Below are 17,738 nucleotides of genomic sequence, written 5' to 3' on the forward strand. Positions count from 1 at the left end.
GCTGCCTTTCAGAGAATGTGCATTCCTGCAGGATGTGTGGCTTTAAGAGAAGTTTATTTCTCAGCTTTTTGCAAGATGCAATGATTTGGGATTTAGCAATTTGTATTTCATTCTCAGCACCAGATCCACCAGTGTTTAACTCCTAGCGCTACTAATAAGCATGCTCTTTTCTGTTTAGAAACTCTTTCTCAGTTCTCTTCTCTGTAAACCAGAGACTTGCTCACTGAATAAAATACTATTATCAAATGTGGCCAGAGAATTCAGCCTCTTCTGGAAGCAAGCAGTTACAGAAAACACACTGTCTAAGCTATTACTGGAAGGAAAGGTTGTGTCAAGGGGAATTCCTACTTTAACATTTCAACTTACTTTATTTAACAGTTTAAAGGAGCATGAACTCTATGGAAAACAACTAGAAAACAGATGTGACTAGTCAGAAAGGAGATGCTTCCAATTTTACAGTTCCAGAAACATGAAGAGCAGACAGTTTTTGTAGAGACTGGCAGTTGACACTATTTTAATACACCCTGTGTGCATCAGCATGTCAGGCAAATGGCCCTTTTTGTTTGTGTCTCTAATATTACCGGCTGAAGTGCTAACCCTTCTCCCATATGCTGCTGTAGAATATTTGAGGCATTACGCCATACTGAGCTTGATAAATTGTACCATTCCATTTATTCTCCTTACGGTGCAGAGAGTCCACTAGATGGAGGTATTTTGTCGTATCTAGGGAGGAAAAAAGCAGTCCCGTAGATGATCACAACACCAGGAACAACCCCCTCTGCTTTGACAGAGAAGCTTACATCTCTCAAAGCGCTGCCAGAAAGGAGGAGGAATGCAGGCGTTTTTCACAGCTCTTAATTTTAAACCTGCAGCTGAGGTAGGAGGCAGCTAGTCAATGGGGCCAGGCAGGGTGTGGTGGAGGGAATGCTGGGGATGGCCCAGTGTTTCAAAGCCCCAAAGTCAGGCTGTGCTCTGAACCACTCCACTCTACAGCTACCTCTTTGCCCCAGACTGCCTTTAGTAAAATTTCCGAATCCAAATTACAGGGATACCCCCTGTATGTCATTTCAGGTATTGCGCTGAATGTTTACTCCAAAGCACAAACCAAATTTCATTTGTTGAGAGCTGAAGAAAAATTCAAAAATCCCAGACAAACCACATATATGCTTTCTATTTGCAAGCAGCACTGGCAGGTGCTTTAAGAATGGGCTTACTTCATATAATTCCTGATGTAAGTGGAGAGAGGAAGCATTCTCACAGAAAAGCAGCTTTCTGGAGATTCCCATTCTGGCTGTCACTACTCCAGGGGTGTGGTTAGGTCCATGTTTACAAGCAAATAGACCTGACTATGATAGGAACTGAGCTTCTGTAATCCTACAGGAAAATCAATGGATGCTTGGATTTTTTTCCTTTCTTAGAAAACTTTCTTCCAGGCAGCAATTACCTGCATCAAAATGCATGCACTGCAGCTGCCGACATGAAGGGGAATCTCTCTGTCTCACCAACTCGAAGGATGATTGCTCTTCAAGTCCTGGTGAGCACCCCCAGATTTCACCAACTGGCATGTACAAGGTGTTTATAATGTGTGGAACCTCTTGTTCCAAGTTATGGCATAGTTTGTGCAAGGTTAGGAAAGTACAAGGCAATGTGAACAAAAATGGATCATAAAAAAGGGTTCGTTTCCAATTGCTAATTTAGAAGCAGAAAGGTTTTAAACTGCTGTTCCCTCCACAAGTCATAACTGAAGTTTCTGTGCTTTCATCTACATCAAAGCCCTTTAGCGTCATGAAATATTCCACAGAATTACCTGATTTTTTTTAAACTTCAATGCGTGTTGAGCCAATTCCAACCCTGCAGTTGCTATATTAAAATTAACAGGAGTTGCACCAGGGGTGAATTTGCCTCACTTGCCTCATATTGTAAGAAAAAAAGAGAAGACCAGTATCACAAAACCTTAAGAAAGTGACACGCTTGGTTGTTAACCCATTTTTACCTCAACATGATAGCAGTAGTGAACATAACACAGAGCCTGCCACTTTATGTTCTTAGCCAAGAATTACAAGATGTTCAGATATAGGTCAGTAGCACAGTGAGTTTTAGAAGTTATTTTTAAATTGCTAAGGGATTTTTTTTCTTTGGGCAGTTGATAAAATTAATTTTAAGTGGATGATTTCCAGGATGGAAATGTGGTTTTCATGTCAGATGCAACAGTACAATGGCAACAGAACTTCCTACCATGTTCTGACTGCATCACCTACCTTTAAAAGGACAAAAATGCTTTTAAACTTGGCATGTGAGTCTCGATAACTACTCTTCTGTGAATCGGTTTTTAGCTCATTTCTGTGTAGGAATACTTGCAGCAGATTGGAAAAAGTGTTAGTACATGCCTTGCAGAACCTCTGTGGCTACTGGTAAAGTACAGAGCTGGTAGTCTCAGTTATGAATGTGGGGTTACTGTAAAATGTAAGTAAATCACACAATCTAACACATTTTTTTAAGTAAAGCTGCATGTGGTTGAACATTTTTTCCCCAACAATAGAGCACTTTGTAGAAGGGCACTAAATGCAAGGACAAGTAAGCATAGAGTAAACCCCCTCTACACCTCAATATCCAACATCGGATCTGGCTAATAACATAAGCAAACATTAATAACGTAAGTAAACATTATTGTAAACATTACAAGTTTGAAACTATTAAAAAGCAGATTCCCAAGCCTAAAACTTACGAGCTGTTAAGTATCTGAAATTTTTCTCCTTTGTGAAAACTCAAGTCATCTTCTGTTCTTGCTTCATAGTCATAAAGCGCCACAAAAAGAGTTACACCTAAAGAAAAAGACAGGTGGGTTATACTCCATCACAAAAGACAGGAGGGAAAGGAACCTCAAGAGATTATGTAGCTAAGCCACAGGCAAGCTGCTCCAGTTGCTGAGGAGCAAACCAAACTGAACACTCCTACTTTCTGAACAATTCTCATCTCTCTGGTCTTATGCAGCCAGTGGGCACTCCACCTCCTTCATTCTGTACAGTCACAGGATCCCAAACAGGCCAAGGGGCTGAAGAGAAAGTTTAGACATAGCCATGCCAAGTATTCAACTACTTGAGGTGGCTCAGCCCACACTTTCCATTCCCTGGTAGAGGGAAGAGGCAGTTAGCCAAATTTGGCATGTATACATAATTTCTCATCCCCACGTGAACCTGCAAGTGAGCAAAGGTAGGGGGGAAGACCCAGCTCCACCCTACTTCAATTCTTTGCACTATTTAAAGAAACGACTCTTCCCAAAAGCAACATGCTGAGACAGTCAGGCCTCTGCTGTAGATGCAGGATTGACACTACGAGAACTAAAATAAGACTTTCAAACTCACCTGTTCCTCCTCTTGTACGCAGCGTCCCTGTATGAGAGGAGGAGTTGACTCCACCAAACACGGTCAGTCCTTGGCCTCCTGTGGCATGGAAGTTGTTGTAGTTTGGGATTGAAGTCACACCAAAGCTAGGATAGTGCTGTGGAGTAGGATCTGTCCCATAGCGGTAGCCTGAGCTTTGAGTTAAACTGCCATCCCTCTCGTCAGTCAGTTTTGTTGCCTCTTTATCCTTACATTGCACACAGCCCATTATCTAAAATCCTAGGAGAGGAAGGAAAGGACAGGTGTTCGTATGTTGATGCTCACCAGATCTCCTCCAAACCCACATATGATGAGGCTAAAGTTCACTGCTCAGAAGTTAAGCACTTTTAAAAAAAAACCTGCAGTGGTCTGAATAAAAACAGCAACACAAAAAAGCTCACACAAAATCTTCCCCTCGGGAATTTTCCATCGAGGCCTGGGGAAAGGGGTCCTGCCTGCTCTTAGAGTAGTGGCAGATCTTTGCCCAGCTCTGCCAGGCAATACTTTGCATGGAGGTACAAAGAGGATGAAACCCATCTTGCTCACCCTTTGCCAGGAGAACACAACTGGCAGGCAAAGGACTCAGCCAAAAAAGTGCAGCTGGAGATGTTCAAGACTGCCCTCAGAACACAGAATGAGGCATTTAGCTTGTGGTTCATATTTGACTTCACCTAAAGACAGTAAAAAGCTTCTTCCATTGCTGGAGCTCTGCACGGCAACCAGAAAAGCAGCCACAGTGAGCAAAGAGTTACTACAGCAGGAAAGTAGGAGGGAGCTTATCAGGGGGCACAACTAAAAACAAAGGAAGCTCCTTTTTATGTAGTACCAAATTGAGGGCTAAAACCATTGGTAGCAGAAGGTGGGGCTGCCAAAAGTTCACACGTTAAGAAACTAGAGAAAGTCCCAGAAGAATTAACATGTCAAATGCAGAGCAATTCCAAGTACAGATTCCGCACAGGATGAAACTGAGAGGGTTTCAAAAATTACAGCTTCAAAAGAGGTTGCTTCAAGTTTTTTTAATTCTTATAACCTCTTGTTCACCATCCTCATGAGGCACTACTAGGGCCTGGGTTAATCTCTGTTTATTTTAGGTGCCTGCCTCTCTCTGCGTGGAGGGAGACAGAGGGTGATTCACCACATCTCAGAAGCAGTCCTGCAATATTAGTCCTGTTACCCGGTGTTGCCTTTCATCTGCTAGCTCTAACTTTCTATAATCCATGTGGTGGTGTTACTGAACTCTTTCCTATTGACTCAAGTTGAACCTAGACACAAAACCTGAGTTTCTGGAGCTGGGTGTAATGAACCTAGGGAATCAGATACTTGTCTGGATGCATCCTTGAACTCAACCAGTACAGTGACTCTGAGATGCGACCTGGCACACAAACAACATGCTCTGAACAGTGGGGCTGGAAGAGAAGTGGCAGAAGAAAAAAAATCTTAGAAAATTATTTACTAGACATACTTTTTCCAGAATATATAAATAGAGAGAAAATGCAGAGAACAGAAAAAAAAAATATAGCCAAGTACTTTTTTTTTTTGCCCCACATTTCTTTTCACATTTCAGACAATATCTGTCACTTCAGGTAAATAAAAAGTTTACGCTTTTTAAAATTTCCTAATTTTTCTGTAGCTTCCAGGCTAGCTGTTTCCTCACCCCAACATCAACACAGGAAATTGGTTTTGACAAACTCACGGGATTCAGAAAAAGAATGTTTCACCAGTGCTAATGCTAGAAAAATTACGCAGCAGCTTCCTGTTTTTCTGTGACAGTCCACAGTCTGGATACCTGCTTCCTACATCTAACCTGCCTAATTAACAAGAAAAACACTTCTGTTGAAGATTTGCAGATACTTCCAGTTATTCTACAAGTCTGTTGAGAAAAAACAAGCACCATTTTGGTGGTCCACAAGAAGGACAAGAAGAGCCTGCCAGTCTGACCTTGGTGCCCAGCAAGGTTATGGAACAGATCATCTTGGGTGCAATCACAAGACCCACACAGGACAACTAAGGGATCAGAACCGGCCAGAACAGGTTTAGGAGAGGCAGGTCCTGCCTGACCAACCTAATCTCCTTTTATGACCAGGTGATTGGCCTAGTGGATGAGGAAAAGGCTGTGAATGTTGTTTACTTGGACCTCAGGAAAACCTTTGATACTGTCTCCCACAGCATTCTCCTGGAGAAGCTGGACAGGTGGACTCTTCGCTGGGTTAAGAACTGGCAGGATGGCCAAGTCCAGAGGTGCAGGTGAATGCATCCATTTGGCCTCTGGTCACCAGTGGTGTTCCCCAGGGCTCAGTGTTGGATCCAGTCTCCACTCCTGTTCAATATCTTTATCGATGATCTGGATGTGGGGATCGAGTGTGCCCTCAGTAAATTTCCGGATGACACCAAGTTGGGTGGGGGTGTTGTTCTGCTGGAGGGCAGGAAGGCTCTGCAGAGGGATCTGGACAGGCTGGATCGATGGCTGAGGCCAATTGTGTGAGGTTCAACAAGGCCAAGCCCTTGGGTAACAACAACCCCAGGCAGTGCCACAGGCTGGGGCAGAGTGGCTGGAAAGCTGCCCAGGGGAAAAGGACCTGGGGGTGCTGGTCAACAGCAGCTGAACATGAGCCAGCTGTGCCCAGGTGGCCAAGAAGGACAACGGCATCCTGGCCTGGATCAGCAATAGTGTGGCCAGCAGAGCAGTGATTTTCCCCGTTTTCAGCACTGGTGAGGCCCCACCCTGAATCCTGTGTCCAGTTCTGGGCCTTTCACTACAAGAAAGATATGAGGTGCTAGGGGTGAGTCTATTTCCCAGCCAGCTGGTGACAGGATGAGAGGCCATGGCCTCAGGCTGCCAGGGGAGATTCAGGCTGAACATCAAGTGTTCAAAAAATGACTGAACATGGCCCTCAGTGCCATGGTCTAGTTAACATGGCAGTGATCAGTCAAAGGCTGGGTGCTATGATCTCAGAGGTCTTTTCTAACCTAAATGATTCTGTGGTGCTGTAATTTTATTTTTATTTATTTCCGGGAGCTGCATTGCATGTAATTAGCATGGGTCTACCCTCTCTTGCTCTTAACCTAACTTAAAACTGCCCTTTTTGCATTTCTGTATTCCCTTCAAGATACCACACCCACTCAGTGGGGTTCCCTCACCAAAATGTTTGGAGAACAGAAAAATGGACTCCTGACTTTGCACTTGCTGGAATGTGTGGCATGAGCTGGGATCCCTCAAGAAACTAAAGCAACAACTGGTCGAGGGAAAGGGATTTGCAGCCTGGAGGCTGCAAAAAACACTGCTGCTGTTACTGCTGCAGCAGCCAGTGCTAACCTTCCTCCTCTGCTTGCCCTGCAAGCTGGGTTGGAGCTGGAGGTGCAGAGTATTGTGCATCCCCAGGACCAGTAGCGACACCAGGTGAGCCCACAGGGACCATGAGAGGTGCAGAGGTGCCCTGGCCAGCTTCATATCAGCTGTGAAAAACTGCTTGTGGAGACATGACTACTGCTTTTATCATTTCAACAGCAGGATAGTCTGGCTCTGGAGACCCTTTGTTTGGAGATGTCATTCAGAAGTGAGGTTTTCCTCACTCAGAACCAAGGAGTCCTATGGCACTGCCAGGGAGTGAAGCAGTGGAAGGCAAGAGCCCCGTGGGGTGATGGCTCATCTCCCTGCTCTCAGTATGGGCAGAGCACAGAAGGCTTTGGGCAGGAGGGATGAGTCTGGGACTCACTACTTGGACCCTACTACACCTCTGTGAAAGCATGGCTGTGATGTGCAGAGAACAAAACATGGGCAGCGAGCAAAGGATGCGTAGGAGTTACCACGAGAGAAATCCCAGCTCAACAGGAAGGGCAGAGAGGTGCTGACCACCTGAAGAGGGAAGAGTAAGCCATTAAATCAGCCTGCTTAAAGGCTGCAACATGGGCTTATTCACCTCAAAGCAACAAAGTGATATGCAGGATTTACTGTTTAAAGAAGAATTTCACAGCCTTTTTGCTGGCTTGCAGACTTACATCCCTGTGAAATGCTATCACCTCCTCCCTTTTCCCTCCCAGCTCTGTTTCTCCTCTTATTTTTCCCCATGTGCTTTCATGAAAAAAGTAGAGAAGAAAAGTAAAGAAAAAAAAGAGATAGGAAACATGAAATCTGGGAGACCAGTGGGAGGGAAAGTGGTTTTCTTGTTGCTCATTCACAAACGTTCAGCTGAGCAGGGAAAAAAAATCCCCACTGAAATCCGGGAATATTTCATGTATAAATTTACAACTGCTGACAAGACAACCCTACATATTTCATTTACACATTGATAAGGAAAACGTTAAAATAACAAATCAGCTGCAAAAACTGCTAAAAGTATTAATTCTGAAAAAAGTGAATAAACAAGGAGATGGTATACATATGTACTAGTAGTTTAAAAAATGGTTTGGGTTTTTATTACTAGGAATGGTATGCATGGAGAACTAGTGAATTATGAATTTCCTGATTTTTGTTTGGTTTTTGCTTGCTTGATCTTTTTGCTGGCAACGGCAGCACACCAGGAAGGAGAATTTGATGCAGAGTGAACGACTGACAAAAAAGGCTTTTTCTTTCACTTGTCCCCTCCCACTGTCACAGTGTCTAGACAATCCAAGTATAAAGACTGCTTGATTGCAGCTTCTTGTAAAATGTGACAGAGGGTGTTACATGCACACATCTTTTCAAGCCAAGTCCCTGAAAGTTGTCTGTTCTTGGCTCAAAGAAACAGCATTGTGGGGAGTTGGCTAAATGTGAGAGAATACATGTATGCATGTACATGCCTAAAGTGATTTCAGCTTACTCAGGGGTTTCATAGACAATAAATATCACCTCCATTCAGCATCCGCCTTTGTGTCAATGAATGGAATCCAAAAACTAATCTCCTTCAGTATCACAGAGCAGGCTTTTAATATCCAAAAGTTTCATCTCCCTGCATGTCAGCATTGGGAACTGTGGAAGGCTGGAATTATTCAGCCGGCTCTGAGATCACCAAACAAAATCTGGAGTTGTTTTACACTAAACTCTCTAGAGATGAGCACACAGTGTTGTTCATCCAACATGCTGTGCATCTTACAGTAAGGGAACAAGTTTTTATTCCATTTCCACTAGGAAAGGCAGCATTTCTCGGATGTGTGAGTTATGGGTCACACAGCAATATCATAGTCTGACACTGGTCATGTTAAAAGGTATGTAACTGGCCCAAATAAAATGAACTTTTCTAATGCAAGCAAGTTCAATTTGTTTAGTTTGAAGCTGTGTTTTTATGGGCAGTGTAAAACATGTGTTTTCATGAAAACATACCTCCCCCCCCCGTTTTCATGGGTTTTGAGACTTCCTTAGAGACAAATGAAAATAAACATGTTACTTGTCTCCTTTCTTGTCCTGATTACATTTCTTGGACTCCAACATTTACACTGCAAGCAATCCAACATGTGTCTAGCCAGAAGAGTAGTTTCCACCCACATTGTGGACAAGGATATAAAATTAATTATGTCATTATTAATAATTTATATAGTCATAGCACCTCATTACTTTCAGGTAGGATACAGATGAAGGCTAAGGAGATGTATTAACATTATTATTACTGTAAATCATCCTACTTTGGTTTTTCTTTTTGTTCTTGATTCAAAATGGAAGCCAAAACTGAAACACCCAACAAAGCCAGACATCCACTCCATTAACAAAAACAAAAGCAGTCCTCTGCTAGCTAATCCAAACCTAGGAAAAGTCCAAGAGTAGCAGGAAAATTCCTCTTTTTCATACTTCTATTTTAGAAGTAAAAGTTCCAACATGTGATATCTGAAAAGCAAAAAGTACTGATTAACCTTTGCTTCTGCAGTAGTAAGCATATGGATGGGGGGAAGAATGGTGTAAATTCACTCCTTCAGAGTATCAAAAGTTTTCTCATAAGCTTTTGCAACCCACAGCTGAAACTCTGAATTATGGTACATCTTCAGAACCTACTTTTTTTAGAGTTGTAAGAGAAAATAGCTCCTAAGAGTGTTTGAGAGAAAGGTAGCGGGAGATGCAGGGAAAAACCTGTCTACTCTGCACCCTTCGATCCATGCTGTGGCCTCTGTCCTTCAACCCCTTGCACAGGAAAGGGAACTGGCACAGGAGGAGGCTCCAACCTGCTGAAGAGATGGGGAGCAGGTTCAGACCCAGCAGGGTGCATTCTCCTTCCTCCTGGATTTCTCTGGAATGAAATCTGATGGCATATTTTTAAGGTAACTTCTCTCAGTAAAAAACATGAAAGGGATAGGCTGGATGACTGGTAACTGTCAACTGCCTTTTTCTGACCAAGTCTTACAAATCCTGTCTGGAAAGCATCAGCAGGGAAGCTGAGTTAAGAAATAGTTATGTTAAAAGGAAATCAGCAGCACAAAATCCTTGGCTTTTATTCAGTCTCTGTGGTGAACAGGCATGAATCAAACTAAGGGTTGCATCCAGCATGGCTGTGAAAAATGAAATCTCTAAGGGCTGACTTCTTGGTGCTTTACGTTTTGCTGAAAGCATCACAGAACTATCAGTCTGTGACATCAAATAAACCAAATTTTATGAGCTACCGTGGGATTTAATATTCAAAATGTCACATTCTGAGTTACCGTGAAGATTCAAGGAGGACAGAAAAGGCTTTCCAAGAATAAGAACTCCAAGAATTTTTAAAAGAGACTTTAAAAATGACTGTGGAATGCCTCCTGCAGGCTGTATAGAGGGAATAATCAACACAGAAATTTACCCTGAAGTTGAAATGTCTTACTTTCCATGTCCTATTAGTAGCTCCCTAGAGAGAAACTGATGGATTACATATTTTGAAACACAACTCTGCGACACATTAAACTCCCCAATTTTCAGAAAAGTCTCACTCACCCACTTTGACTATTACAAGTCACTAGGAAGGCATTCCAAGTTGGGCAACAAACAGGCACTTAAAACCAATCCTATGTAGGTCAGTAATTCTCATGCTGTCTGCTCGCTGACCTCTCTTTGACTCACATCTATGCTGATGGGAGCATTTTGGATTTCCAGAATTAATACTGCATCAGTTTCAAGCCAACTCAAATGAAACAGATGGAATAAAACAGCCACACTTATTGCATTATTTTTGTTTTTATCTATTAACTCTGGGACATTTTAGAGAACTGCCTACATCCCAGCTTAGCCAGTAATTCCACAATTTTTAGGTCAGAGAGATACAACAAATACTTTAAAATTCAGACTCTTGGATGTTATTCATTATTTCTCAGGCTTGTGGGTTGCAGGTTACTATGTATACATATAATTTTTATACTAAGGTCCGATCTAGAAAGAATATAATTTTATTGCAATATGATAGCTCTGGTTCAGCCTTGAACGAAGATGGAGATTTGTGTAGAATTCTTGCAAATGTACATGTGCACCACACCTGTCATGCTGCATTGAAAAATGTAAATCAGAGAAGACACAGTACTACCACTGGATGCCCTCTGACTGTTAAAGATATGCAGAAGATCTCATATACACAAAGTTATATTCCTGAACAAAAAGCCAGAAACACCAGGGCAAAACTTAAAGTATGTTTCAAAACAACAATCAAAAACTCCTCGGCTGCATTAATTTGATTTTTTAAGGGAGTCCTTTAATGCTTCACTCCCAGATTCTGCTTCAGTGGGCTGAGCAGAAAAAACCCCAACAGTTCAGTTGTTCATCTGCAACAGTCAAAAGCCAGGCTACTGCCCAGTGTCCGTGGACATCCATGGCTGGATGAGCAGGAAGAGCAGTCTTAGCTGAGCTCCTCCTGCCATACTGCCCTGGTTCAAAGCAAATGCCTTTTACAGTGCTGGTGTGCTCTTACTATTGTTTCTTGTCAGCTTAAGTTGCTTTGGAAGTCTTCTACAATGGTGGCAGAAGGGGTTCAGGAAAGGGAGCAGCTCCTGCTGCTGTGAGAAGAGCAGACCCTGCAAGGAGCTTTGAAGTGCCATATTCTGCCCTGCTGTTCCTCTCCATTACTGACTGGGGATGCAGCCCTGGAAACAACAGCTTCCTGACACTACAAACAAGGTTTAAGTTTTAACACATGCCTGCAAAGTGTGGCTCTGTGCTTGCCTTCCCTCTTTTCCCCTTTGGGACTGGAACTAAAAGTCAGTTATGAAAAATGAAGGTTTGGGCTTCACCTTGCCTGTTTAATTTAAGTCAGCTTCGGGGGTCCAGACCAGGGAAGAGAAGGTGCATGTGGAAGGATTTCACTGAGCTCCAACCAGAGCCTTGGCTTCTGCCAGAGGCTGTGAGCACAGATGTCCATGGGGCATGGCGAGTGGCCACTCAGGGCCAGGAAGGAAGAGTGATAAATGTCTTGGTCCCTCTCTGGCAAGAGATTTATTACAACCCAGACAATCTGTTTATTATCCATATAGCTGTATGATCTATTTATTACCAGTTAGAGAGGAAAAAGGACGTCAGTGTTCCAGCTGGGCAGGAGGAATAATAACCATATCCATGTGTTCTTTGAGGGGCAGTGGTGGTGGTGGGACTGGCTGGTAGCTGTCTGGTGGGGAGGTCACCTGGCAAGGCCACAGGAAGCTGCGTTACCATAATGCTGTTTGAGCAGCTGTAATCAAAAGCTCCCCAGCGAAAGAAGAGAAGACAAACCCTCTGAACTGCCCGTGAAAGGACACGTCGCCACCCTTTGGTTTTGTGCAGCTTCTTTGCCAGCAAAGTCTGTGAATGTTGGGGCCTCATCTTTTTCAAAAAACAGTGAATTCTCTTCCACTCCCTCTGATACATCCCTTTCAGCAAAACCAAACCAGAACAAAACACAAGAAGCAATTAAAGGCTCACGCTGCAATCTCTTAAAGTTACAGCAGCTGAGTTATGCCTTGTACTGTCTCAGGGCTTTCATTACTTTGAAAAAAAGATGCCCTGGAAAAATGCAGCAGTTCTGAGAAAAGGTTCTTCTGTGTTTTTTTTTTCTTTTCCCACCAGCATCCAAACTTCACTTGTAATCTAAAAGAAAGAGTCTTACATGTAGCTAACTTGAGAGGGAAGGCTTGCAGGTTTTATGCTCATAAACTGAAGAGCAAGTCAGACTCAAAACTGCACATAGGATTTTTTTTCATGCTTAAAATGAGTTAAAGGAATATTTGAAATTAAGAACTAATGGTAGCAGCTAAACACACTGCTTGCTCTATAGTTAACCCCCCCCAAAGGATGGATCTATCCTTGGTTCTGAGTAACACATGAGAACACCAGGTAAATTCAACAGTGTGATTTTGAGCTACATTCTTCCTTCATCAGGCTGCTTGTGGTAGCTCTATTCATGAGCAGAGAGAAGTGGGTGGATGGTCTGCATAAGCATTTTGAGCTAATGCACCTAAATTTTGAAGTGCCTTTCAAGTGTGTAAATTAGAAAACCTATAGCAAGAGAACAACTGCTGCAAATGCCAGAATAATTTTGTCTTGGAAAGAGAAGAAGTAAAACAGTGTCTCCACTGATTTCCTCCTTCTTTTCTCCCATTAGAGAACAGAAAGATGATTGCAGGTTGATTCACACTGTTCTGATTTTTTTCTTTCAATTCTTATTTTTAGAATCTACCCAGGATTAATGAGTGTTCATCTGACCCACAGTATGGGAGCGGCACGGAGCAGAGTGCCAAATGTGAACCAGGATGGGCAGGGAAGGAAGGGGGGTAAGGGGAAGGACGCAGTACAGAAGTTCTGCCTGTCTGCCACTGTGGACTATGAAAGAGGCATAAAAAAAGATCTTCTCTCAAAAAAACCTCTCACTGCTCCTCCCCATCCCCCTTTGCCCATGCAGGAGTGAAACTAACCTCTTCTCTGCCTTGTCTGATTTCTGTTTTGTGACGGAAGAACTTGAAGGATGTGACAGCAAGAAAAAGGGAGCAAGCCGAGTCTCAAATCAGGAGATGGCTTCGAGACCGTTCCAGACACCATTCCCTCCTGAAGGGGCTCTCATTTCTTCTAGGTTGCTATTGCTAACATTTTAAAAGAGTTATTTAAATCCCTTATTTGTCCAGTTACACTGGGGAAAAAAATACTCTCCTTCCTAAACATGGGCAAAAATTTGCCTGTGGTCCTCCCACAAAGAAACCCCCAGCTTTCTCACCATCATTGCAGCTGGCTTCACCTACAACAGCAAAGTTGCTGACAGGTGGCAAACAGGGTGGCAACCACATTGTGATACAGGCAATGAGTGCTTAAGGTACTGACTACACCAGTAATGGGGACACACAGAAACTCTGCCTGTGCTCACACACCCACAGAAAAGTTCTCTAGTGAGACCTGTTTTCTCAAACCCAGCTGCTGCCACTGTGGTTACTGTATATGACAGCTTACTGCTAGATGACATCTTAGGTAAGTTTACTGTGTTTGGACAGGGTTCAATTTCTCCATAGCATCCCAAACCCTGCTGTGCTTTAGATTTGTGACCAAAACAACATTGATAACTCACCCATGTTTAAGCTACTGCTGAGCAGTTCTCACACAGCATCAAGACCTTCTTAGTTTCTCACTCTGCCACTGTAGCAAGTAGGCAGGGGGAGGTTTGGGAAGGGACAGAGCCAGGAAAGCTGAACCCAACTGACCAAAGGTATATCCCACACCATATCACCCTCAGTGCATGAGGAAGAGTCCACAGAGGTTTCTTTATTTCTGTGTATTTACAACAAAAAGGCTAGTGTAGGACTGGATGGTGATCTGGAGCAGACAAGGAGGGTTTCACTGAAAATGACTGCTCTGTGAAACACCTTGTGAAATACACAACTCTCAACAGTTCAGGAGATCTGGAGATCCTGTCTGGAGTTCCTCCCTGTTTCCTAGCACAAAGAGACAAAAAACTGAAGGCCACTGAAATTAACAACTGTGCTGTCCCCACAGCACAGGGGACAGATGTCAGATTTGTAGATTGTGTTATAAAGGGAAAAGGACCTTTTGACAGGGAACAAATTGACACTATAAGCCAGGCTGGCTGGGAGAATCAGGTCAAATAAGCAACCACAAGCACATTCAGCAGAAACCATGATATCGAGGAGAACATCAACCAAAGCAGAGGCTGTGAGAAGATGACCCTTTTCAGTTGCTTATATGCTAATTACAGGATTCTGAAAAAAATTGATAACCCTCTGCTTATAAAGTAGCAATGCAAAACAGTACTCTTCAAAAATAACAGCTATATTTAGATTATTATATTATTAACAGAAACAGCTGTAGCCGATTTAAAAAATCCAAATGGAAGAGGGTGGTACCAGGCCATACGTGTCACAATGACATCAGAATGGCTGGCAACTTGGAAATAAATTATCTTGGAGAGTAAAGGGATGATGAGCTTCTTCAACACTTACATACAAGAAGTAAAAAATCCCTTCTTGCATTACTCTGGAGACCTTACGTCACTAGCACTAACACAGGCCTGTACTTTCCAAAGGGCTACAAATGACAAGTTACTAACTCTTAATTTCAGAGAAGGATAACCCTGTGAAATTAGGCTCTTGCCAACTAGCTGCATGAGTCATCTACAGCATAGGCCTCGCAGCACCAAAGGAGACAGGAGCAGTTCACAGCACAATCACCACAAGGTGAAGAGCTGAACTCCACCACACACAAGCTAAACCCCATGGTGGCCACAGAGGCACCCACCCCACACGCAGCAGGACCCACTCACTTCCTGCCCCAGCCAGGGGCTGCAATGGGCAGGAGCTGCGGTGCCAGCACAAGCACAACTCACTGCTGGTCCCATGATGTAGCTACACCTGAGCTGCCCGTGAGTCATATGTGGCTTAGCACAGGAGCGAGAGCATCCCCGCTCTAGACTTTTGTCTCACTAGAGAGGAAACGATCACAAACCAGAAGGTTACTGGTTGTTTAGACTGAAAAAGACCAACGCCTCCTGTGCAAATATCTAACATTGTCTGCAATCAAATCCAGACCAGAATTTTACACAATGTGAGCATATGCTCTTTATAGATACATAAATTAAAATCCTAGTGCATGCTTTCTGAGAAGTGGTTTCACAAAACTAGAGCAAATGGAAGTCAAATCAGGCTGAAGGCAGCACATACAGAAAGCTGCTGACATCTGCAAACAGTTTAAGACATTTCCTAAATGCCTACAGTGTTACAACCATGGAAATGGGCTAGATAAAAATAACATACAACGAAAAAAACCCAACAGCTGGGTTCACCAGGGAAGTGAAAAAAACATATAAAATGTTATATAGATAACTGATACGTGAAAGGGGAAAGAGGTAAAGATAAGAAGAAGCAAAAAAGCTAAAATAAAGATGATATAGAGGAATCAAGAAGATACAAAAAAAAAAAAAGGCACATAAAATCAGAAATACATTTTTTATTTTTCTAAACAGATTATGAAAGATGAATCCTGAAGAATAAAAATCGTAGAATCGTTCATAATGATATGACAGCAGCAGAAGTTATTCAGTCAATGTTTCTGATTAGCACACAGGTAAAAGGCTGGGTGATCTGTTTATGATGATAATAATGAAAGAGCTTCCCACCACAGCAGCCCCTGGAGAGGGGACGTTAAACAGAAGATAAACGATTCTGGGTGATTCAGATTAGTTGCTAGAAATAGACTTGTCTCAGAAGGTTTACAAAGGCAGCCTTGGAGCTGCTACTGCCTCTAAAGCAGTTCTTGGCCCCTGGGGAAGGACCAGGGAGAGGAAGAAGGCTCATACTGGGCTACTATTTGAGAAGGGTAGAAAGTAATTAGAGGCTAGTTGGATGAGTTTCCAGTATTTTGCAGAGGATAGAACAACCAACATAGGTCTCAATTGGTAATTTTTTTTTAAAGCTCTGTAATTGAAGTCAATTAACTGGGCTTTAAGGAAAATAGATCCTGTGAAGCTAATCTGATGTAATTTATTGCAAAAATTACAAGTTCACTTGATGAAGGCAGCATTGTTAACAGTATTACAAATCTAAGTCATTTGACTTGTTCTGTAGAATACCTTTATGAATGCTTTCAAGCCTATATGGAGTATCTCCATCTGTCCATGGAGAGCAGGACTCCATTGGTGGAGAGCACTGTATAAGATCAGGCTAAAACCTGTAAACCTATTTTATACTGAAGTCACTTTTGAGTCCACAATCATATTAGAAGTACTAAAAAGCTGATAAATTAAGGAAACCAATGTGTAACTGTAAATGGGAAACTATTTGTTAGCAAACAGATGTGTTCCTATTGGGTTCCACAGGCACTGGTGATCATACCTTTGCTATTCAATAGCCTTATCAGTGACCTGGATTAAAGTTAAATCATTGTGGCTAGACACGAGACTGGGAATAGCAGAAAACAAAGAACAAGCCTGACACAGAGCAACTGGGGTCTGTAGACAGATGGGAGAAACCAGCTTAGGTGTTAATATGGCCAAGTACAAAAATCACCTTATTAGAATGAAGAATATAGGCCATACTTACAGGATGAGAGGGAGAGAGAGGACTCTATCCTCCGAAGCAGAGACTGAATATGAGACCCGGGGTCCTGGGAAGCAATCAGCTCGACATGAACTCCCCACACAAGGCTGTGGCCAAAAGGGCTAATGCAAGCCTCAGCTGTACAAACAAATGAAAATCAAAAGATGAGTAGGTAGGTTATGGTGGCGCTGTATTTGGTTCTTGTTCCTCTGCTCCATGAATAACATATCAGGTTCTGCTGCTCCATTTTACAAAAAAAAGTGTTGGAAAAAACGGAAGAGTGTTCAGGGAAGAGAAATTAAATAACTGAAAACACTGGTCTACAGAAGGCTTTGTTATAGACAAAAATCTTACAGGGAATTTTGTTATTTTGCACATGGTATAACAGTATTCTTACACTGAATAAATTTGGTAACAGCAGGCTCTGATCTAGCAAAGGTAGAAACTGCATCAGGACTGAAAATTACTCCAATCCAGACTGTGAACAGGCAAGTTTGTTCTGCTTGTTCAGCAATGATGTGTTATAGGCAGTTAACCAGTAATTAACCCTTTGCATCACAGGTTATGATGTACTGCCCACCTCTGCAAAGCTGTGAAAGTAACTATGCTTGATTCAAAAAGGATGCATGCCCACATGGCTTGGGTTAATTGTTACAAAGCAAGAGCTCCTGCAGGTGAGCTGAGTGGTCACTAAATCACACTGTACTTTGTGTTGCCACCCAGAAACTCTCCTTCTCCTTGCTCTCCAGGTTGTAATCCTGGCAGCCTTCCTGCCCATAGCTTACAAACCATCTCTGGGGAAACCCCAGGCTTTTGGGGATGAGGTGCCATCTAAGTACAGATGACACCCGACTGTCCATCTTCTGCAGGATCTGCAGGTGGCCTCTATCAATTCCCAGCACACAGTTTTGTGTGGCTCCACACAAAACCTCACTG

At 42.8% G+C, this 17,738-nt stretch overlaps 1 protein-coding gene across 5 annotated transcripts in view; it reads right to left on the reverse strand.

Annotated features, from left to right (window-relative positions):
• The window catches only part of FYN (FYN proto-oncogene, Src family tyrosine kinase), a 139,334-nt gene that overhangs the window by 37,521 nt on the left and 84,075 nt on the right, over positions 1-17,738 (reverse strand). For 3 of the 5 annotated variants that reach the window (XM_032101501.1, XM_032101500.1, XM_032101497.1), the window contains exons 3-5: positions 16,806-16,940; positions 3,363-3,620; positions 2,726-2,822 (exon numbers count right to left, since the gene is read on the reverse strand). In XM_032101501.1, coding sequence (XP_031957392.1) covers positions 2,726-2,822; positions 3,363-3,609 — 344 coding nt within the window. In that variant the 5' untranslated portion in view covers positions 3,610-3,620; positions 16,806-16,940. Of the gene's footprint in view, positions 1-2,725; positions 2,823-3,362; positions 3,621-6,189; positions 6,202-16,805; positions 16,941-17,738 lie in introns of those variants that run through there. The other 2 variants (XM_032101499.1, XM_032101498.1) reach the window with 2 other exon arrangements.

The sequence above is a fragment of the Corvus moneduloides genome, chromosome 3 (assembly GCF_009650955.1).
Source record: "Corvus moneduloides isolate bCorMon1 chromosome 3, bCorMon1.pri, whole genome shotgun sequence".
NCBI lineage: Eukaryota > Metazoa > Chordata > Aves > Passeriformes > Corvidae > Corvus > Corvus moneduloides.